Source organism: Gavialis gangeticus, unplaced genomic scaffold (genome assembly GCF_001723915.1).
Source record: "Gavialis gangeticus isolate Ggan-Ray unplaced genomic scaffold, GavGan_comp1, whole genome shotgun sequence".
In the NCBI taxonomy this organism is placed as follows: Eukaryota; Metazoa; Chordata; order Crocodylia; family Gavialidae; genus Gavialis; species Gavialis gangeticus.
In genome coordinates, this window is record NW_017729023.1 from 4030218 (window position 1) to 4045276 (window position 15059).

The window sequence follows — 15059 nt, forward strand, 5'->3', positions numbered from 1 at the left end:
AGTGTTCATAAAGCTGTGCCAGGGGACTTGCAATGACCCCAGCGAGTTCCTTCAGGACTCTAGGGTAAAGATCATCTGGGCCGGCTGACTTAAAAATGTCCAGCCCCTCCAGAAGCTCCCTAACTAAATCCTCACTCACTCTAGGCCCAGGTGAGCCTCCCCCGGGGCCCAAAGATTTCTTCACAGGAATCTTTTTATCACTATGGCAAACAATATTTTAAAATGCTTTTTTCAGTGAGTGGGCTACAGGGACGGCCACAGGGAAAAATGTGTGATTTTTTACTAAGGAAACAAGGGATTAACAGGTGATTCGTAACTGGCCACTGACCATACATGCATTTCCTTTCAGTATCAATAATAAAGATTAAAATATATTAGAATTGTTTGGTATGTGAAGGGTCTGGGCTTGCTTATGAAAGGTGGCTGGCATTCTAAGTAGGTACATTAATCAGACCGTAATTAGAGCTAATTGGGAAATGTATTCTATTCATTAAGAATTTTTTTTTCAGTTTTTTTGTGTGATTAAAAAATTTAGATTTTTGAAACCTTAGAAATGTTCAGATTCTTTTACCAAAACAATTAAATGGAAACACACGCAAAAAAATTCTTAAAAAAAATATTCAGCAAGCTGTAAAAATGTTGTTAAAAAGCCCCATATAGCGTAGCTTTATCATTTTACTGGGTTATCACCTTTAATTCCAATTATTTTTTTTGAACAACGGACTCATTTCTTAGAGGGCGTAAAACATCACAGCTTTATGAGGTAATCAGATTATACTGGCTGCAATAAACATAATGTTGAACTAAATAACTTCCGGTTGTATACAGGCGATCTGATCCTGTTTCGGCTGAGATTGGTGAAAATTTTTGCCATCACCCTTGTTGGAAGTAGGATTAAAACTGTAGGTCCTTGACTAAAGCAGATATGGACCTAATGCATTCAGATACAAAGAGGGTTTTGATTTAGGCAAGGGTTTTGAGTTCCCATTTACGGCTGAATTTTAGGCCAGGGCTTGGAACAGAAGGCACTGGACTTTTATAAGATTAGCTTGAGATTTTGGCTTTGTTCTTGGCCCCGATCTACTGGTAAAAACCTCATGAAACCAGGTGTTCTACATTTGCTTCTATCCTACTGCTTCTTAGTCAGTGCCTTCTGTGGTTTGGGGTTTTGCTTAGCTCAAAAAATAGGAGGCAAAACCAGCATTTTTCTATAATATGAATTATTTCAACTTTTATATTTATGTTTGTATCTTCATGGACTTTTAAATATGCTAAAAAGTGCTTTTCAGAGCCAAAACTAATATTTTATTTCCCATTTACCTATGCTAGAATATCCAGCCTTATTTTGTTTCAGTCACACAAATGGCTTACTAAGACATTCAGAAAAGTTGCCCAAGAATAAAAAAAAGATGCAAATCTGTAAAACACAGAACCTGGATTATTAGACTCTTAATATGTTGCTGTATAAAATAAACCTAGTTAACATCTATACCAGACATTACTGTAGAAAAGTAGGGCCAGATGGGACTTTCAGAGTCCATCTAGTCCAAAATCCTGGTAGAGGCAGGATCATCCTTATCCAAACCATCCCATATACATCCATTGTCTAACCCACTGGTTCTCAGATATTTTAGGCTCAAGGCACCCTTCACTGGACTTGAGTCAAGACACTCCTCCATATCTTTTATATGCTGAGTGCCAGCCAGTTTTAAAAAATGAATATTTATATTACAGTGCTGGCTTCCTTGCATTTGGGTTGGGCTGTAAGGGTGAGGAATCATTCAGGCAGGGACAAGTTTGAGACTGCCTTGATCTATGTAGTGTATGTCAGGGTTTGGCCACATTTTTGGGCAGAGTCCCAAAAACACCTGCAACTTTGACCTGTAAGATGTTGGCTTGCCAGGACTGGACAGCAGGGGAGCCACAAGGGACCTGATCCTTGTTGTGGCTGTGAAGCCCTGGCCCCTTCCCTTCCACCTGCCCCAAAGTGCACATGCCAAGCAAAATGCCTTTGCATGCCACACTCTGGCACTCATGCAGGGGGCTGCCTACCCCTGATATATGTGCTTACCTCCTCACATCTTCCTTATCAACTGATATCTCATGGCACCATTCAAAGGATCTGGTGGTACTCTAGAGCTCCCCGATACCCCAGTTGAGAATCACTGGTCTAACCTATTAGTAGAACTACACAATCAACCCTGACACAATCACAAGGCATAACACCCTAACCTCCCATGGGTAAGACAGAAGGACAACCATAGCTGTCACTGATTTCCTTCCCCCCAACACACACAGGCTGAGCATTTGGAGAAGAGCTAAGGCCTCTATATTAGAGGGCTTGGCCTGGAGTGACAGCACTTATGTGACAGAGATGGAAAAGAGCAGGTTAACAGTTGCCTTACCTGGACAAGTAGACATCTTTTTCCTCTTCAAAGCGTTTGCAGACATCTTGGTCCTCTATAAACTGTCTGACTTGAGGTGACAAGCCTGTGGGTTTGTCATCATTTTCTGACATAAATATACATTTAATTCTTTCAAGCACAGGCTTTTCACAGCAGTTTTGAATTTTACTTGAGATGGTATCTTGGTGGGAACATACGTAGGATGTAAACTCTGCCTGTAAAAAGTAAAAAAAAATGGTTATTTTTAAATGAATTTCCTTCTTTCTTGATCCCCAATACAGGAATCAGCTCATTGTTCTAGTTTTTGATGCAGTAGAAACTAGATACCTCTTACTAAAATCAGAGCTCTGGCAACATATAGCTAAGAGCTCTTGCCTATTATTTCATTTGTATATATTAAGCTTTGTTTATGGGGGGCATTATTTTGAGATCAAGAGTATTATCCATGTTTTAGAGAAAACTGACATGCATGGAAGTGATATACTTGCTTGAAGCCACAAGGTAGGCTCATGGCAGAATTGGAGACAAGACCCAAGTCTTGAACTTAATGCTCTACCCACTGCATCCCACTGATCTAGACACTCTATTCAGGACTCTCAAGCTTATATTGACAACATTTTATAGCAGCAGGACACCAGCTGACCTAGTTCCCCTGCTTTACCTGTGTCAGGTTAGCTTGTTAGATCTATGTTGTGTCAGGTTTGAGGGCAGTCTTATGTAGAATGTAGATTATGGTTGTAGGGGGTGTTTTGGAGGAGGATCGTTCTGCCTCAGGACTAGATGACCTCTGGAGGTCCCTTCCAGCCCTACTTCTCTATGACTCTATAACAGGGGTGGGCAATTATTTTGGGTGAAGAGCTGCTTACTGAGTTTTGGCAAGCCATCATGGGCCACATAACAGGCAGCCAGGAGCAAATAAATATTAATTTTCTAAATTTTTCTAGGGGCCCCTGTGGGCCAGATAGAATGGCCTGGAGTGCCGCATCTGGCCCGCGGGCTACATTTTGCCTGCCCCTGCTCTATGACAAAAGGTGCGTATCATGGCACCTGGTCTACCATCACACAGCTTTCTTTAAGCTGCATGATTGTAGACCAGGAGCAGCATGTGAAGATGCCCACCAGAGCTATGCTGGGCCCCTGGTATAAGTAACTCAGTGCACGTAGGATTGTGGTGGGGGGTGGACTAACAGGTCCCTGGAAGAGGGTTAGCAGGTCTGGGGGAGATTGGAAAGATTGCGGGGGGGGGGTTGTTGGGTTCACAGGGGAGGTTGTCCCAGGGCTGGGGGCCGGGGGCAAAAAAGAGCCCAGTCAGGGTGCAGGGTATAAGTAGTCCCAGGACTGGAGCAAGTGACTAGGCTCTCCCAGCCTCAGGGCTGTGCTCTGAATGTGTACAAATGTTCATTAGACTGGGCTAACCCATTCCTGATCTAAGTTAGTTCACCTACTCAGGTATATTAAATTAGATGGGGCCTGCCATTTGTGGCCCATTTTAAGCCCCCAGAACATCTGCACAGGTTAGCATTTAAATGGACCTAACCTTAGTTAGGTTGATCTAAGGGTAACATCTGTACATACCTGAAGTAGGAGATAGTTCCTGGCCAGACGAGTAGACAGACAGCCAAACAGGGGCAAAAATGGATGCAAAGAGCTAGCAGAAGATAGGGAACAACCACAGACTAAAGGATTTGCCTAAGATTACATGGGACATCTATGACATACCCAGGAACTAAACTCAGCTCTCCCAGTTCCAGAATCAATTGGATCATCCTCAGCTACAGGATCATGTTTGTCCTATGCTTCCTGTTTATTTCACTGCAGAAAGGGCCAAATTAGAACAACCCACCAACTCCTAGATTGCATGTATTTTAATTGATTGATTAATTAAATTCACAATTTGGAGAGCAAAAGGGAACAAAAATCAGAAGGGAGAGGAATGCCAGGCAGGAGATCTGCGTTTTCAATCATAACATCTTCAGATGAGTTTTATTTTTTTACCCTGTCATGCATACAAGCCAGCATGTCTCCTTGACAACATTGCTTGTGTATCTCCACCATGTCCACTGTAATTTTCATCGTGGTGTTAAATTCAGCCTTAGGAAATTTCTGGCTGAAAAAAGCAAGCGTCCTAAAAAGGAACAAACAGCAGGATTTTTTAAAACTCAGAACACAAAGCTATAATCTGCAGCAGTTCATTATCTGTGGGATTTTCCAAGCTGTTCAGCAGTACCAGTGGCCTCTTTCTACTCTGACTGAAATTATTGATAACATTTCCATAGAAGTGAATGGTTGGATTTTCAGAGTTCAGTGCCCAACTCCAGCTGAAATTAAAAGGGCTGGATCCTACCCCACCCATTAGGTATGTAAATAGATTTAGATGCCAAATTACAATGCTATTCCACCCTATTTATGTCCCTGAAATACTGTTAATATAAAAGGTGGCTGGGATTTCCTTCTCCTCACTGCTTTTTGTGACTTAGTTTAAGCCTAAATTGGCTATGCTACAATAGTAGATGCATAATTGGATTTTCAGGAACTGGCATGGGGTAGAAAAGAATCACATTTAGGCACCTGAGTCCACAGGCATCTAGAAGGTGAAGCAGAATCCAACCCAACATGAGTTGGCTGCCCAGTTTTTTTAGGTCCCTTTAAAAATCTATGGACATTAATTCAGTAATAATGTTAAGTATGACCATACAACTAAAATAGCACAGTGTTGATCAAGCAAAAAAATGGTACAGAACTGCCTCAGAAATTATACACATGACACAATAGTGAAGGTCTATTTCATTGACACTCTCAGCAACTGTCACCAAAAGGTATTGACTTGGTATAAATTAAACAGGAATTTGGCCGTTATGTCAAAACTGTTTTTTCTCCCAGAAAGTTAATGACTAAACGTTAAGAAAATTAAGCCTACAGTTTAAAATACATTCATGTGCCTAATTTTCTTCACAGTTACATATAACATAGGCTCTTGGCATGTGTAGTTTATATGGCTGGATGTACAGTCATGGTAAAGTTGTGTGCAGGGGTACATGTGTTTTTGCACAAGCAAATCTGTCCTTAGGTGTGCACACAATTTGCTGAAAATCAACTTCTATCCTCTATTATACAATAGACATGCAAATTAGCATACACTTACTGTTCACAAGTATTCAAAGCAATAGTACTAATGAGTCCCTGCTCTTTTGTAGGGCTGCAGTTGGTATGGTTGTTCTGCTTTTGAAGCAACAGAAATGTTATACATTTAATAATCAAAGAGAGGTAGTTAGCCATGTTAGTCTGAAGTAAGCTGTTGCTTATGAAAATGTATGTCTCCGAATTAGTTAGTTCATAAGGTGCCACTCTGCCCATTTAATAATCAGGTCAGAGACTCACAGAGCCTTTAATGTTCTTTCTCCAAATTTCTTCTGGATCTCACAGGTGTGTTCCTGCAAGGAACAATCTTCTTTTACTGGCTTCATCACAACTGGTGCCTGTTACAAGGGAGAAGAAAATGATTAAAAAGAGATCAAATTAGTGAAGAAAGTAGAATCTGAACAAGAAGATTTTAGCAGACAGCTAAAAGGCTTTTCCCTGATTACCTGTGTAGTAGCTAACAAATCAGAAGTAATATCAGTTGCACATATTAATCACTCCTATTGTTTTGTAAAATTCTGCCCACCTTAAAACTTCTTATTAAATTGCTCTGTGCTTTTAAACTAGGGATGAACTGTTTTGATTGACTGATATACCTCATTCTTACAGGGCTGAGTGCCTGCTGCCAAGAAACAGCTTCCCACTAACATCTTTGGCACACCAAGATTCTCAAACGTTCTCAGCACCTAGCAGCATCATGCCCAAATCCAGTCAAAATGCAGGTATTCACTGATGAATAAAACAGCAACACCCACCTTAGTCCACGAATAGTCACCTACTAAAAATATAGAGTAAGGAGAGTTACATAAATATGCAGACCAACAGAGACAGACAGATTAGATACCTACTTGATCTAGAAAAACAGGGGGGGAAGAATTAAAATGATAGAATATTGATTGAGATTTTTAAAGCACTCTTGAGAGATTTAGACACAAATGTCCCATTTCTGTTAGTGGAAATCATGTTTCTAACCCCCTTAGATATGGAGTGCTCAACCTCCAGTGCCAAATGCCGGCCACAGAGCCATTGCATCTGGCCTGCAGGGCTCCCCCTGGGTCCAGAAATGTGGCAGTTGGGGAGCAGTGGCCATAAATATGGCCACCTCCCCGCCTACCAAATCCCCAAGCCCAGTTCCCTGTGCAGCCAACCAGAGCCAAGCTATGCAAGCTATGTCCCCGTCCACAGGGCTGGGCTATGCCACCCCCCCACTGCTTCTGTATCAAGGCCAAGCCATGCCCCCTCCCTCTCTGCTGGGCCGGGTTGGGGCCTAGCTACTCCCCCTTCCTTCTTCATGGGGCTAGGTCAAGCTCCTTTCCCTTACATCCCCTCCTTGTCTGCATCCCCTCCTTGCACACAACCAGTTGGTGCCTGCCATGTCAGCCCGGGCACAGGATTGGGAGCACTGGCTGGATCCAACCCACAGATGGGCGGGACACTGCCACTCTGGCCCACTGGGCAATGAGGTCAGGCACCACTGCCTTATTTTGCTTTGGAAGTCTCAAGCATCTAGCGTGTAATAACTAGGGATCTTGGTTTTACTACGGATCCCAAAATCCTTGGTTTTTTGCAAATAAAATGAAACACCACTATATACATATAGGTGTAAGTTGAACACAATGTTTTATTGATATATTTACCATTTTAAAGCAAGAAGCCTACAGAAGCCTACCAGTGCCTAAATCATTATAATAACATACATTCTAAATACCTGTATATTTTGGAGTTTAACATGGAAAATCAGAGATCTCCCTGCCCACTTCTTTCACCAGGATACAGGTCCAGCTACAGCTGTCCCCCACAACTGTTTTGTGGTACTGAGCAGCCCTGATATGCTGCTGCCCTGCCCTACTCTGCCCTCCCATACTGGGAGGACAGAGGTGGACTGTGGATGTGGGCCACTGAGGTGGTTCCTGCCAGGTGCCAGTCTGGTCAGGCTGCAGAGCCTTGCCCTGCACCTTGCTGTTGGTGCAAAAATTGGGGGGAGGGGGGGGGACATGCCCCCCCATATCCACCCAGGTATGTCACCAGTGCATATGCCTGTACTGTGCCCAGACAGTCCCCAAGCCCTGGCCCTCCAACCCTCCCCCCCGTCCATTGACTTACCTGTATCCGGCTGCCAGAGCTGTTCCCACCACCCTGCCTGGTTGTATTGCAGCCAAGTGTACATGTGTGCACACATGCAAGTGTCACCCCCTGCCTCCAGTTGCTCCTCCCAGCCCCAAGCTTCAAAAGGGAATATCCATATTTTTCCACAGGAAATGGAAAACCTGGGTCCCAGGTAATGACATCCTTCTTTTCATAATAAACTTATTTTTGTTTCCTGATAGTCAGGTTTGTGCTCAGCCTGCGCTCAGCACTGAATCATTTTTATTTAAGAATCTAAGGCCCCGCTGAAAGAAAGCAGTTAAATGTGTGTTTCAGTCCTGACCCAAATGGAGGTCAAAAGCAACGCTGACTCTAAAGAGTAGTGGTCCTTGAGCACGCCACTTAGGTCCGTGAGTGCGCTGGTTCTCTCCGCGAGCGCACCGCTTCAGTCCGTGAGTATGCCACTTCAGTGCAATGTGGGACACTTACTGAAGGTAAGCTCCTCACCCGGAGCAGGCAGTGGGGGCTGAGGCCTGGGAGCTAGGGGCCTGGGGGTTTGGGGCCTGAGGGCTTGGGGCTGGAGCCTGGCGTGGGCTCCGCCAGCTCCAGGACACTGCTGCACTCCCTTGCTTTGCCTTGGGGAACGAGAAGGCATGTGGCATCAAGGCCAGGGGTAGAGGCTGGGGCCTGGCGCAGGCTCTGCCAGCTCTGGGGAACAGCTCCACAGGCTCCACTGGCCCCAGGGAAGTGCTCCACTCCCCAGCCCTGACGCCACGTCCCTCCTTACTCCCCAAGATGAAGCAGGGGAGCGCAGCAGTTCCCTGGAGCTGGAGGAGCCTGTGCCAGGCTCCTGCCTCCGCCTCCGCCTCCACCTCCGCCTCACTTTGGGGAGGAGCTTACCTTCTGTAAGTGTGCCACACCGCAGCCTAGCTCCTATCCCAGCAGGTGTGCAGCCTAAAAAAGTGTGTGCGTGGCTAGCCTTTTACTTGTGCGTGGCCGCGCATGTGCACACCTTAGAGGGAACCTTCGTCAAGGGTGAAATATGGCATTAGGTGACTGGTCTTCAGGGCTGCTTTAGAATTTTTCTAGCTATAGGAAGCCATTAATTCAAATCTGAAAAAACCATGCATGTTAAAAGACAATACCTGTTTCACAAAGCATTCTGTCAGGTTAAAATCAGGGTTGTTTTTAGCGCTACAGCAGTTGTTCATCATCTTCTCATAATTGTAAGCAGTGAAAAGGATTGTTGGGGCATAGAGGAAGGGATGCCTTCTGGAAATTTCATAGATGAAACTAAAACAAGAAAGCAGTTTGCATTAAACTCTAAGAGTGAATATCCCATAATTTGGGACTGCTTATACCATGTTATTTGCACTTACTTGGTTCTATCACTGACAAGTATACAGTGAAACTTGTTATAACAACAGCCATTAACAGACCAATAGTGGTTGTTTTCTTTTATTATATCAGGGAAATGTTTACAGTGATGTGTTTCATTAGCAGTCATTGGACTGAACAGTTTTGCTATCCATTCAGTGTGTATAGTTTGTTAGTCACCATGATTCCTTGGCCTACATAAAAGCCTGTAATCAAGAAGGTATCTAATCTGTCTGCCTATGTGTGGTACATGAGATTTCTGAGTTTTCTTCCCTTCAAATACTAGCGAGACCCAGGATTGCTTAGTTTTCAAGAAGAGATATAGTTAGTCTGTCATAGCTGCACCTGTTAAGAGGTAAATGTGAAGAAATTCTGTAAGGCCTGAGATTTTACTGAAATGAAAGGGCTGAGTTCTGCAAGAAATTTAATGCTGACAGCTACCTACCAAAGTAGCAAAAGCATGTGCTTACTTTTGAGCATAGTCCTATGTTCATGCTTAAACTTAAGCGCATGTGGAAATGCTATACTGGCACAGTCCAGACTGCTCAGTGCATAGCAGGCCTACATCCCAGGAGAAGTGACTACAACTAGTGATGATGGAAAAGGCATGGGATGTAACGATAGTAACTGAAACTGGTTGAAACACTCAGAAATATTCAAATTTGTAATGTGGGTCAAGATGTTACAGAATTTTCCACTGTCATTTTTGTACTGATTTGGAGTATGTTGTCCCCAAGCTGAGAAGCGCTGCATATTAGCATCTGGTATAAAATAAAAGTACTTACTACCCTACTAGCGAATTTTGGTTATCAGCATAATCACTGCATGCTTTTTCAAGTTCTGGATTTTTAAAGGGATGAATGAATCCTTGGGTAACATTTTTATGAGACAGAAAACATTCATTTCTTTCAGAGTCATCTTTAGCACAACACTCAGTAATTCCAGTAAGGCCTTCCTCCTGGCAGATTTCAGCCAGGAAAAAGGTAGTCTGCAGAAAAAAGAGAAAAAATTAATTGTATGCAGTGCATTGCAATTGTTTCCCTCCTGCAAAATTTCTGTGGAAAGAGCACTAACACAATAAATTGACTGGTTGCAGGAAACTGAATTGGGCATTAAACTCATGGACCAGGATTTATCAAAATCATTGCTTAATGTTTAACTCCTAAGTCCGCCCTCAAGCATCTAAAGTAGTGGGATGATTTTCACAAATAAACATGAATCTGCTGCTAAGCAAGTTCCCATAAGCATCCACGGTGCTAACTCAAAACCAGGTGACTTCACCCTTCCAGTCCCAATCCAGCCCTATAAAATAGGGGAAAACCTATATCAATGTGAAAATGCAGAAAAAAAAAGCATCCACAGACTGGACTGTATTAACCTTGGTCTCAACAGGGACTCTGGATTCTTATCCCATTACCCAGACTAGCTGCTTATTCAGGTGTCCCTCAGGGTGTTAACTGCCCCATTTATCTTAATTGATCAAACTCACCCCATACCACAAGCCAGATCCAGATTGAGGGATTCCTTGTGGGCTGGATTTAGCTTAGGGCAAGGGGTGGCTGTGGCAGGGCTGGCAGTGGTGATAAGGATGATGGTGACAGTGACTCCAGACTGGGGCAGGGCTTGGCAGCAGCAGCTCCAGCCTGGCACACTGAGTGGCAGTAGCAATGACAACTGCAGCATAGAGCATAGGACACAGGGACTGGGACATGGGTTTGGGGTGACAGCTCCAGCACAGGTCAGTGCCAGAGGAGGTACGGCAGAATGCCACAGTGGCAGTGGTAACAGTGGCAACATGCCAAGCATGCTCAGCAACCTGTCATTCCCTCACTCACCCTTCTGCTGCTAAAGGCCATGCCCATCAGGGCCCAGGATCCCTGAATTATATGGCAGCCTGAGCCCCTCCCCCCAGCTTGTCAGTACCCCAACGGGAGCATTCATCCACAGATCACTTGTTTGACACCCCTGATCATAGGTGGATCCAGAATATAGAAGCAAGAACTGGTGCTGCAGGAGTGGCTGCACCCTCACTTCCAGCCTTCCCCACTAATCACCCCAATCACCAGGCAGGCAGACTACACTGCAAGAACAGTAGCTTTTTAAGTCACAAAGGCCACATCCAGACAAGCAGAGGCATGTGGTTGCAGCAGCACAAATAGTTGTGGCACAAATTTGTGCCACTATATAGTGCCACAGCACACACCCCTGCACGTGGGCTTTGTTGAGAGACAAATTGTCCCACTTCAGGCAAACTGCTCATGTCCAGCTCCTCCCAGCTCCTGGCTGAGCTCCATGTGCTGTGGGGAGGGCTAGCTGGGGCACAGAGTGCCTGAGCACAGGGCTAGTCACCTGACAGCTCCCACACTGAAGTACCCTGTGCCCCAGCCAGTTAGGGAGTAGCATATAGAGATGGGGAAGCAGCCAGCCCTGGGCTACCTGCTGCCCTGTCTTGAGGCACACTGCAACCCAGCCAACCACAGAGTGACTGGCTGGCACCCAACATGCCTCACTGAGGGGGCTCTGCAGCACACGGAGACATGGGAGTTGGCAGCCCTGGGCTGCCTGCTCCCCCCATCTCTGCATCTGTCCAGGAATATACTACTTTTGTATGCTTTGCCACTCTTTATCACTGCAAATTAGCCAAATTGTGCCAGTTTAACATGCAAGGTGTGGGGTTTGTGGTGCTTCACAGCTAGGGACAGACATTCAGAAAGCCTGAGCCTGAATTGATTCAATCTTGCAGGTTAGTCTAACCTGGCTAGGCTGAACCTGTTTGTAACTGGACAGACATTCTCTCTGGACTGAGGAAATTCAGGCACATGCCTGCCATGGCTCTGGCTAGAAGCCAGAGGGTGCTAAAGTAGCCCTCCCTTCCCTTGCTCAATGCTGAGCTGAGGCAGGGCATGGCCAGGCCCTGGCAGGATGCTCTGATTAGGGAGGTCTGCCTGCACCATCCCAGGCTTTTCCTCACTCACTGCTAAAAGGGTGGGAGTGTTACCAGGCCCCAGCCTTCTGCTAGCACTCTGATGCAAGTGGGGAGGAGGCAGTGCAGTGCATGCATCTGCTGATGGTATGGAGCATTTAAATCTCCCTCCCTGCTTCTTTATACTGTCTGCAGAAAACTGAAAGGTGAACAAGCCAGCAGGGAGCTGATAACAGTGTTTATCACCCAATCAGCAAAGCAATAGCCTCTCTCCATTACTTCAAACTCTTCTTAAACATCTTGCCAGCTGACCTGTTGATTAGCTACAAATAGCCCTAAACTAATACTGTTCTGTCTGCCTGTCCCAGTGAAACTGGAGACACATACATGTCTGCATTAGCTAGCATACCACTAGCTAGACCACTAGGGTCCATGGGGCTTGGGTCCCTGCTGTGGGAGATGAGAGGGAAAGGGGTGGGATTTCCTGCTTGAACAATGAGCAGTGATGGGGGAGTAGGGCAGGGGGAAGCCAGGCAGACTCTGCTGTGCCTGCAGACTGTGTGGAGTTCCAGCCAGGGAGCAGAGAGGAGGGTCCAGTCCTGCTGTGGAGCACATAGTCCCACCTAGCCCAGAGAGCATGCCAGGATGCTGGGGGAGTCTGGACCACTAAGGGATCTGGGACAGACATTGCATAAACAGGTTTGAGCCAAATCAGTTAACTCTGATATTACATTCAACCAGGTTTATCTCAAACTGGTTTCAACCATTTTCAAACTGGTTTATGTACACTGAACATCTGTTCTGTTCCAGGTTTAAACCAGTTTCTGATCACTTAAACTGGTTTATGTGTAATGTCTGTCCCTAGCCCACATGCCTGCATGTATGAATACAGCCAAAGAGGGTAAGATTCCCCTCTCCCTTCCCCTCTGTACTTAGAGGCTTGTCCCTCCCCTCCTATTACCCTCTTCTGTTTGCCACTTCTGTTTGCCCTTTTTTGTTTGCTGCTGCCCCTGCTGCCCCAGGCGGTAAAGGGAGCTCCAGAGCTGCTCCAGCCAGGCTGCATTAGGACTGGGCTCAGCCTGGGACAGTGGCAGTGGTCAGGCATGGTCCCCTCTCCCATGCCCACTCGTGGTCTGGCAAAGAACATCTTGGGGGACCAGGCAGGGAGGGGAAACTTGTTGCTGCTGCTGCCACTGCTGCTGCTGCTACCACTGCCACTATCTAGGGCTGAGCCCAACTGGAGTGGAACAGGAACTCCCTTCTCCCTCAGGACAGGGGGGAGACCAGCAGTGGCAGACAGGGTAAGAAGGAATGGGAAGGGACAGGGAGAGGAGGGGATGTGCCTCTGAGCATGGGCGGTGTGTAATTTGTATTTTCTTTGGGAGTTAAAAAGAAGACCCTGACTGCTGCTTCTGCCACGTGGTCAGAAAGGGGTGTGTGGCTGTACCACTGCACCCACTTCTAGATCTGATCGTGTTTCTGATGTCATAAATTCCCCTGATTAACTCTTTTAACAGCATCCCTTCCCTCGTACATTTCCTCTTCTCTAAACATTTTTTTCTGCCAGTCCTTTCCAAGCATCTGACAAAGTAGGTTGTTGCCTACAAAAGCTTTTGTTTCCCTAAACCAATTAATCTCTATGGTGTCTCCCTGCCCTCCCTTCTACCTAGTTTTTAAATAGGTTCCAGCAGCAATATTCAGATTCACATCTGCATATGCAGATTGACATTCAGTTTCACAGCTCACCTCACTCCGTGCTTCAGAGACATTCAGATCCAGGGATTTTATCTGGTGAATTGTAACTAACGGGAAGAGGTTATACAGTTTATATCTAGACTGGGTTGGAGATTGAATCTCTCCATCAAAAACAAATGCAGTCTTTCTTCTTGCTAGTACTGACAGGATACAAAGGCAGCTACTGAATGTAGTTACATTGCTTTTGGGTACCCTTCTTTCCTGCAAGAAGGTTTTTTTTGAAAAAACACAGGCTGAGATTTTTCAGAATTGATTGATAATTTGATCTCCCCTGGTTTCTCAGTGACTATCTGAGATACGTTTAAAATGGTAGTAGGTGTTATTTAGATGCATCACTCACTTTCTAGATATCAAGCATCTGTAGCTAGACATCTAAAAAGCAAGGCTCCTCTCCATCCACTAATCATCTCTTCCACAAAAGAGCACTTTTGAACCTGTTGGCTTCTATAAGAATCTAATTTTGCTTACCAGTGGCTTGGCACATTTTGGGTCTCTGGCATCAGCAACACACTCTTTTGCAAGATCTGTGACATCATCTACCATTTTAGCTGCTTTTTCAAAAGAGACTTTCTGCATATACTGAGCAAACATGACCATGGATCTGTAACAGTATGCATATGGTTCAGTATGTATCTAGCTACCAGAAAAACAAAATATGAACAACCCCCCCCCCCCCCCGCCAAACAAACAAAAGCTTTAAGAGATGAAAAAGGTCCTTGGTGTTACTGGTTAAATTGGAGGTGTATAGAGACAGGTCTAACAGGGAACCTGAGAGATGAAACAGCGGATAGTATCTCCTTACATACTCAACCAAGACGATAAAACAACTGTGGAAACAGACTTGCAGTGGTATTTTGCTATGGGATAATGACAAAGTATGGTGAAGATCTATCTGAATGGTAGAAGCAGCTGTGAGGGGATTTCATCCTCCATTAGACAGTAAAAATGCTTTACTACTATCTACATTAAGAGTCTTCTGACCTTGTCTACATTATAAGTCTTCTGCCAGAAGGCAGAAACCACCACAGGAAAAGCTATTTAGTATAGACCTGGCTTTGGGAAGGCCTGCAAACACCTTTGAGGAAAACTTGATTTACTATTCAGAGGCAGTTCTGCTCATCCTGTACCATTAAGCCAACCCCAATGAATTTGTCTTACTGGACCAAGTGATGGCAGAGCTAATGCATTACAATATATATTTCTGATCCCCTCTGTCTCCAGGGCATAGGCAAATTAACTCTTGTAGTTCATGTTAGTAATACACCAGCTTCCAACAATACTCCTGACATCACATAAAGATGATAGTGTATTTTACCCTCACATCATCTTTATAGTACAGTAAAAGCTGTGTTAACCAGCATGAGTGGAGAACACAG

The 15059-nt window shown here is 45.0% G+C and overlaps 1 protein-coding gene across 4 annotated transcripts in view; it reads right to left on the bottom strand.

The window, feature by feature from the left end:
- Positions 1 to 15059, bottom strand: part of LOC109297135 (alpha-fetoprotein-like) — a 52961-nt gene that overhangs the window by 33951 nt on the left and 3951 nt on the right. For all 4 annotated transcript variants that reach the window (XR_002097217.1, XR_002097215.1, XR_002097216.1 and 1 more), the window contains exons 3-8: positions 14152 to 14284; positions 9791 to 9993; positions 8774 to 8921; positions 5784 to 5881; positions 4401 to 4530; positions 2406 to 2620 (exon numbers count right to left, since the gene is read on the bottom strand). Coding sequence is in view for 1 of the 4 variants with exons in the window: in XM_019516750.1 (XP_019372295.1) it covers positions 2406 to 2620; positions 4401 to 4530; positions 5784 to 5881; positions 8774 to 8921; positions 9791 to 9993; positions 14152 to 14284 (927 nt within the window). In the remaining 3 variants the exon portion in view is untranslated. The remainder of the gene's footprint in view (positions 1 to 2405; positions 2621 to 4400; positions 4531 to 5783; positions 5882 to 8773; positions 8922 to 9790; positions 9994 to 14151; positions 14285 to 15059) is intronic.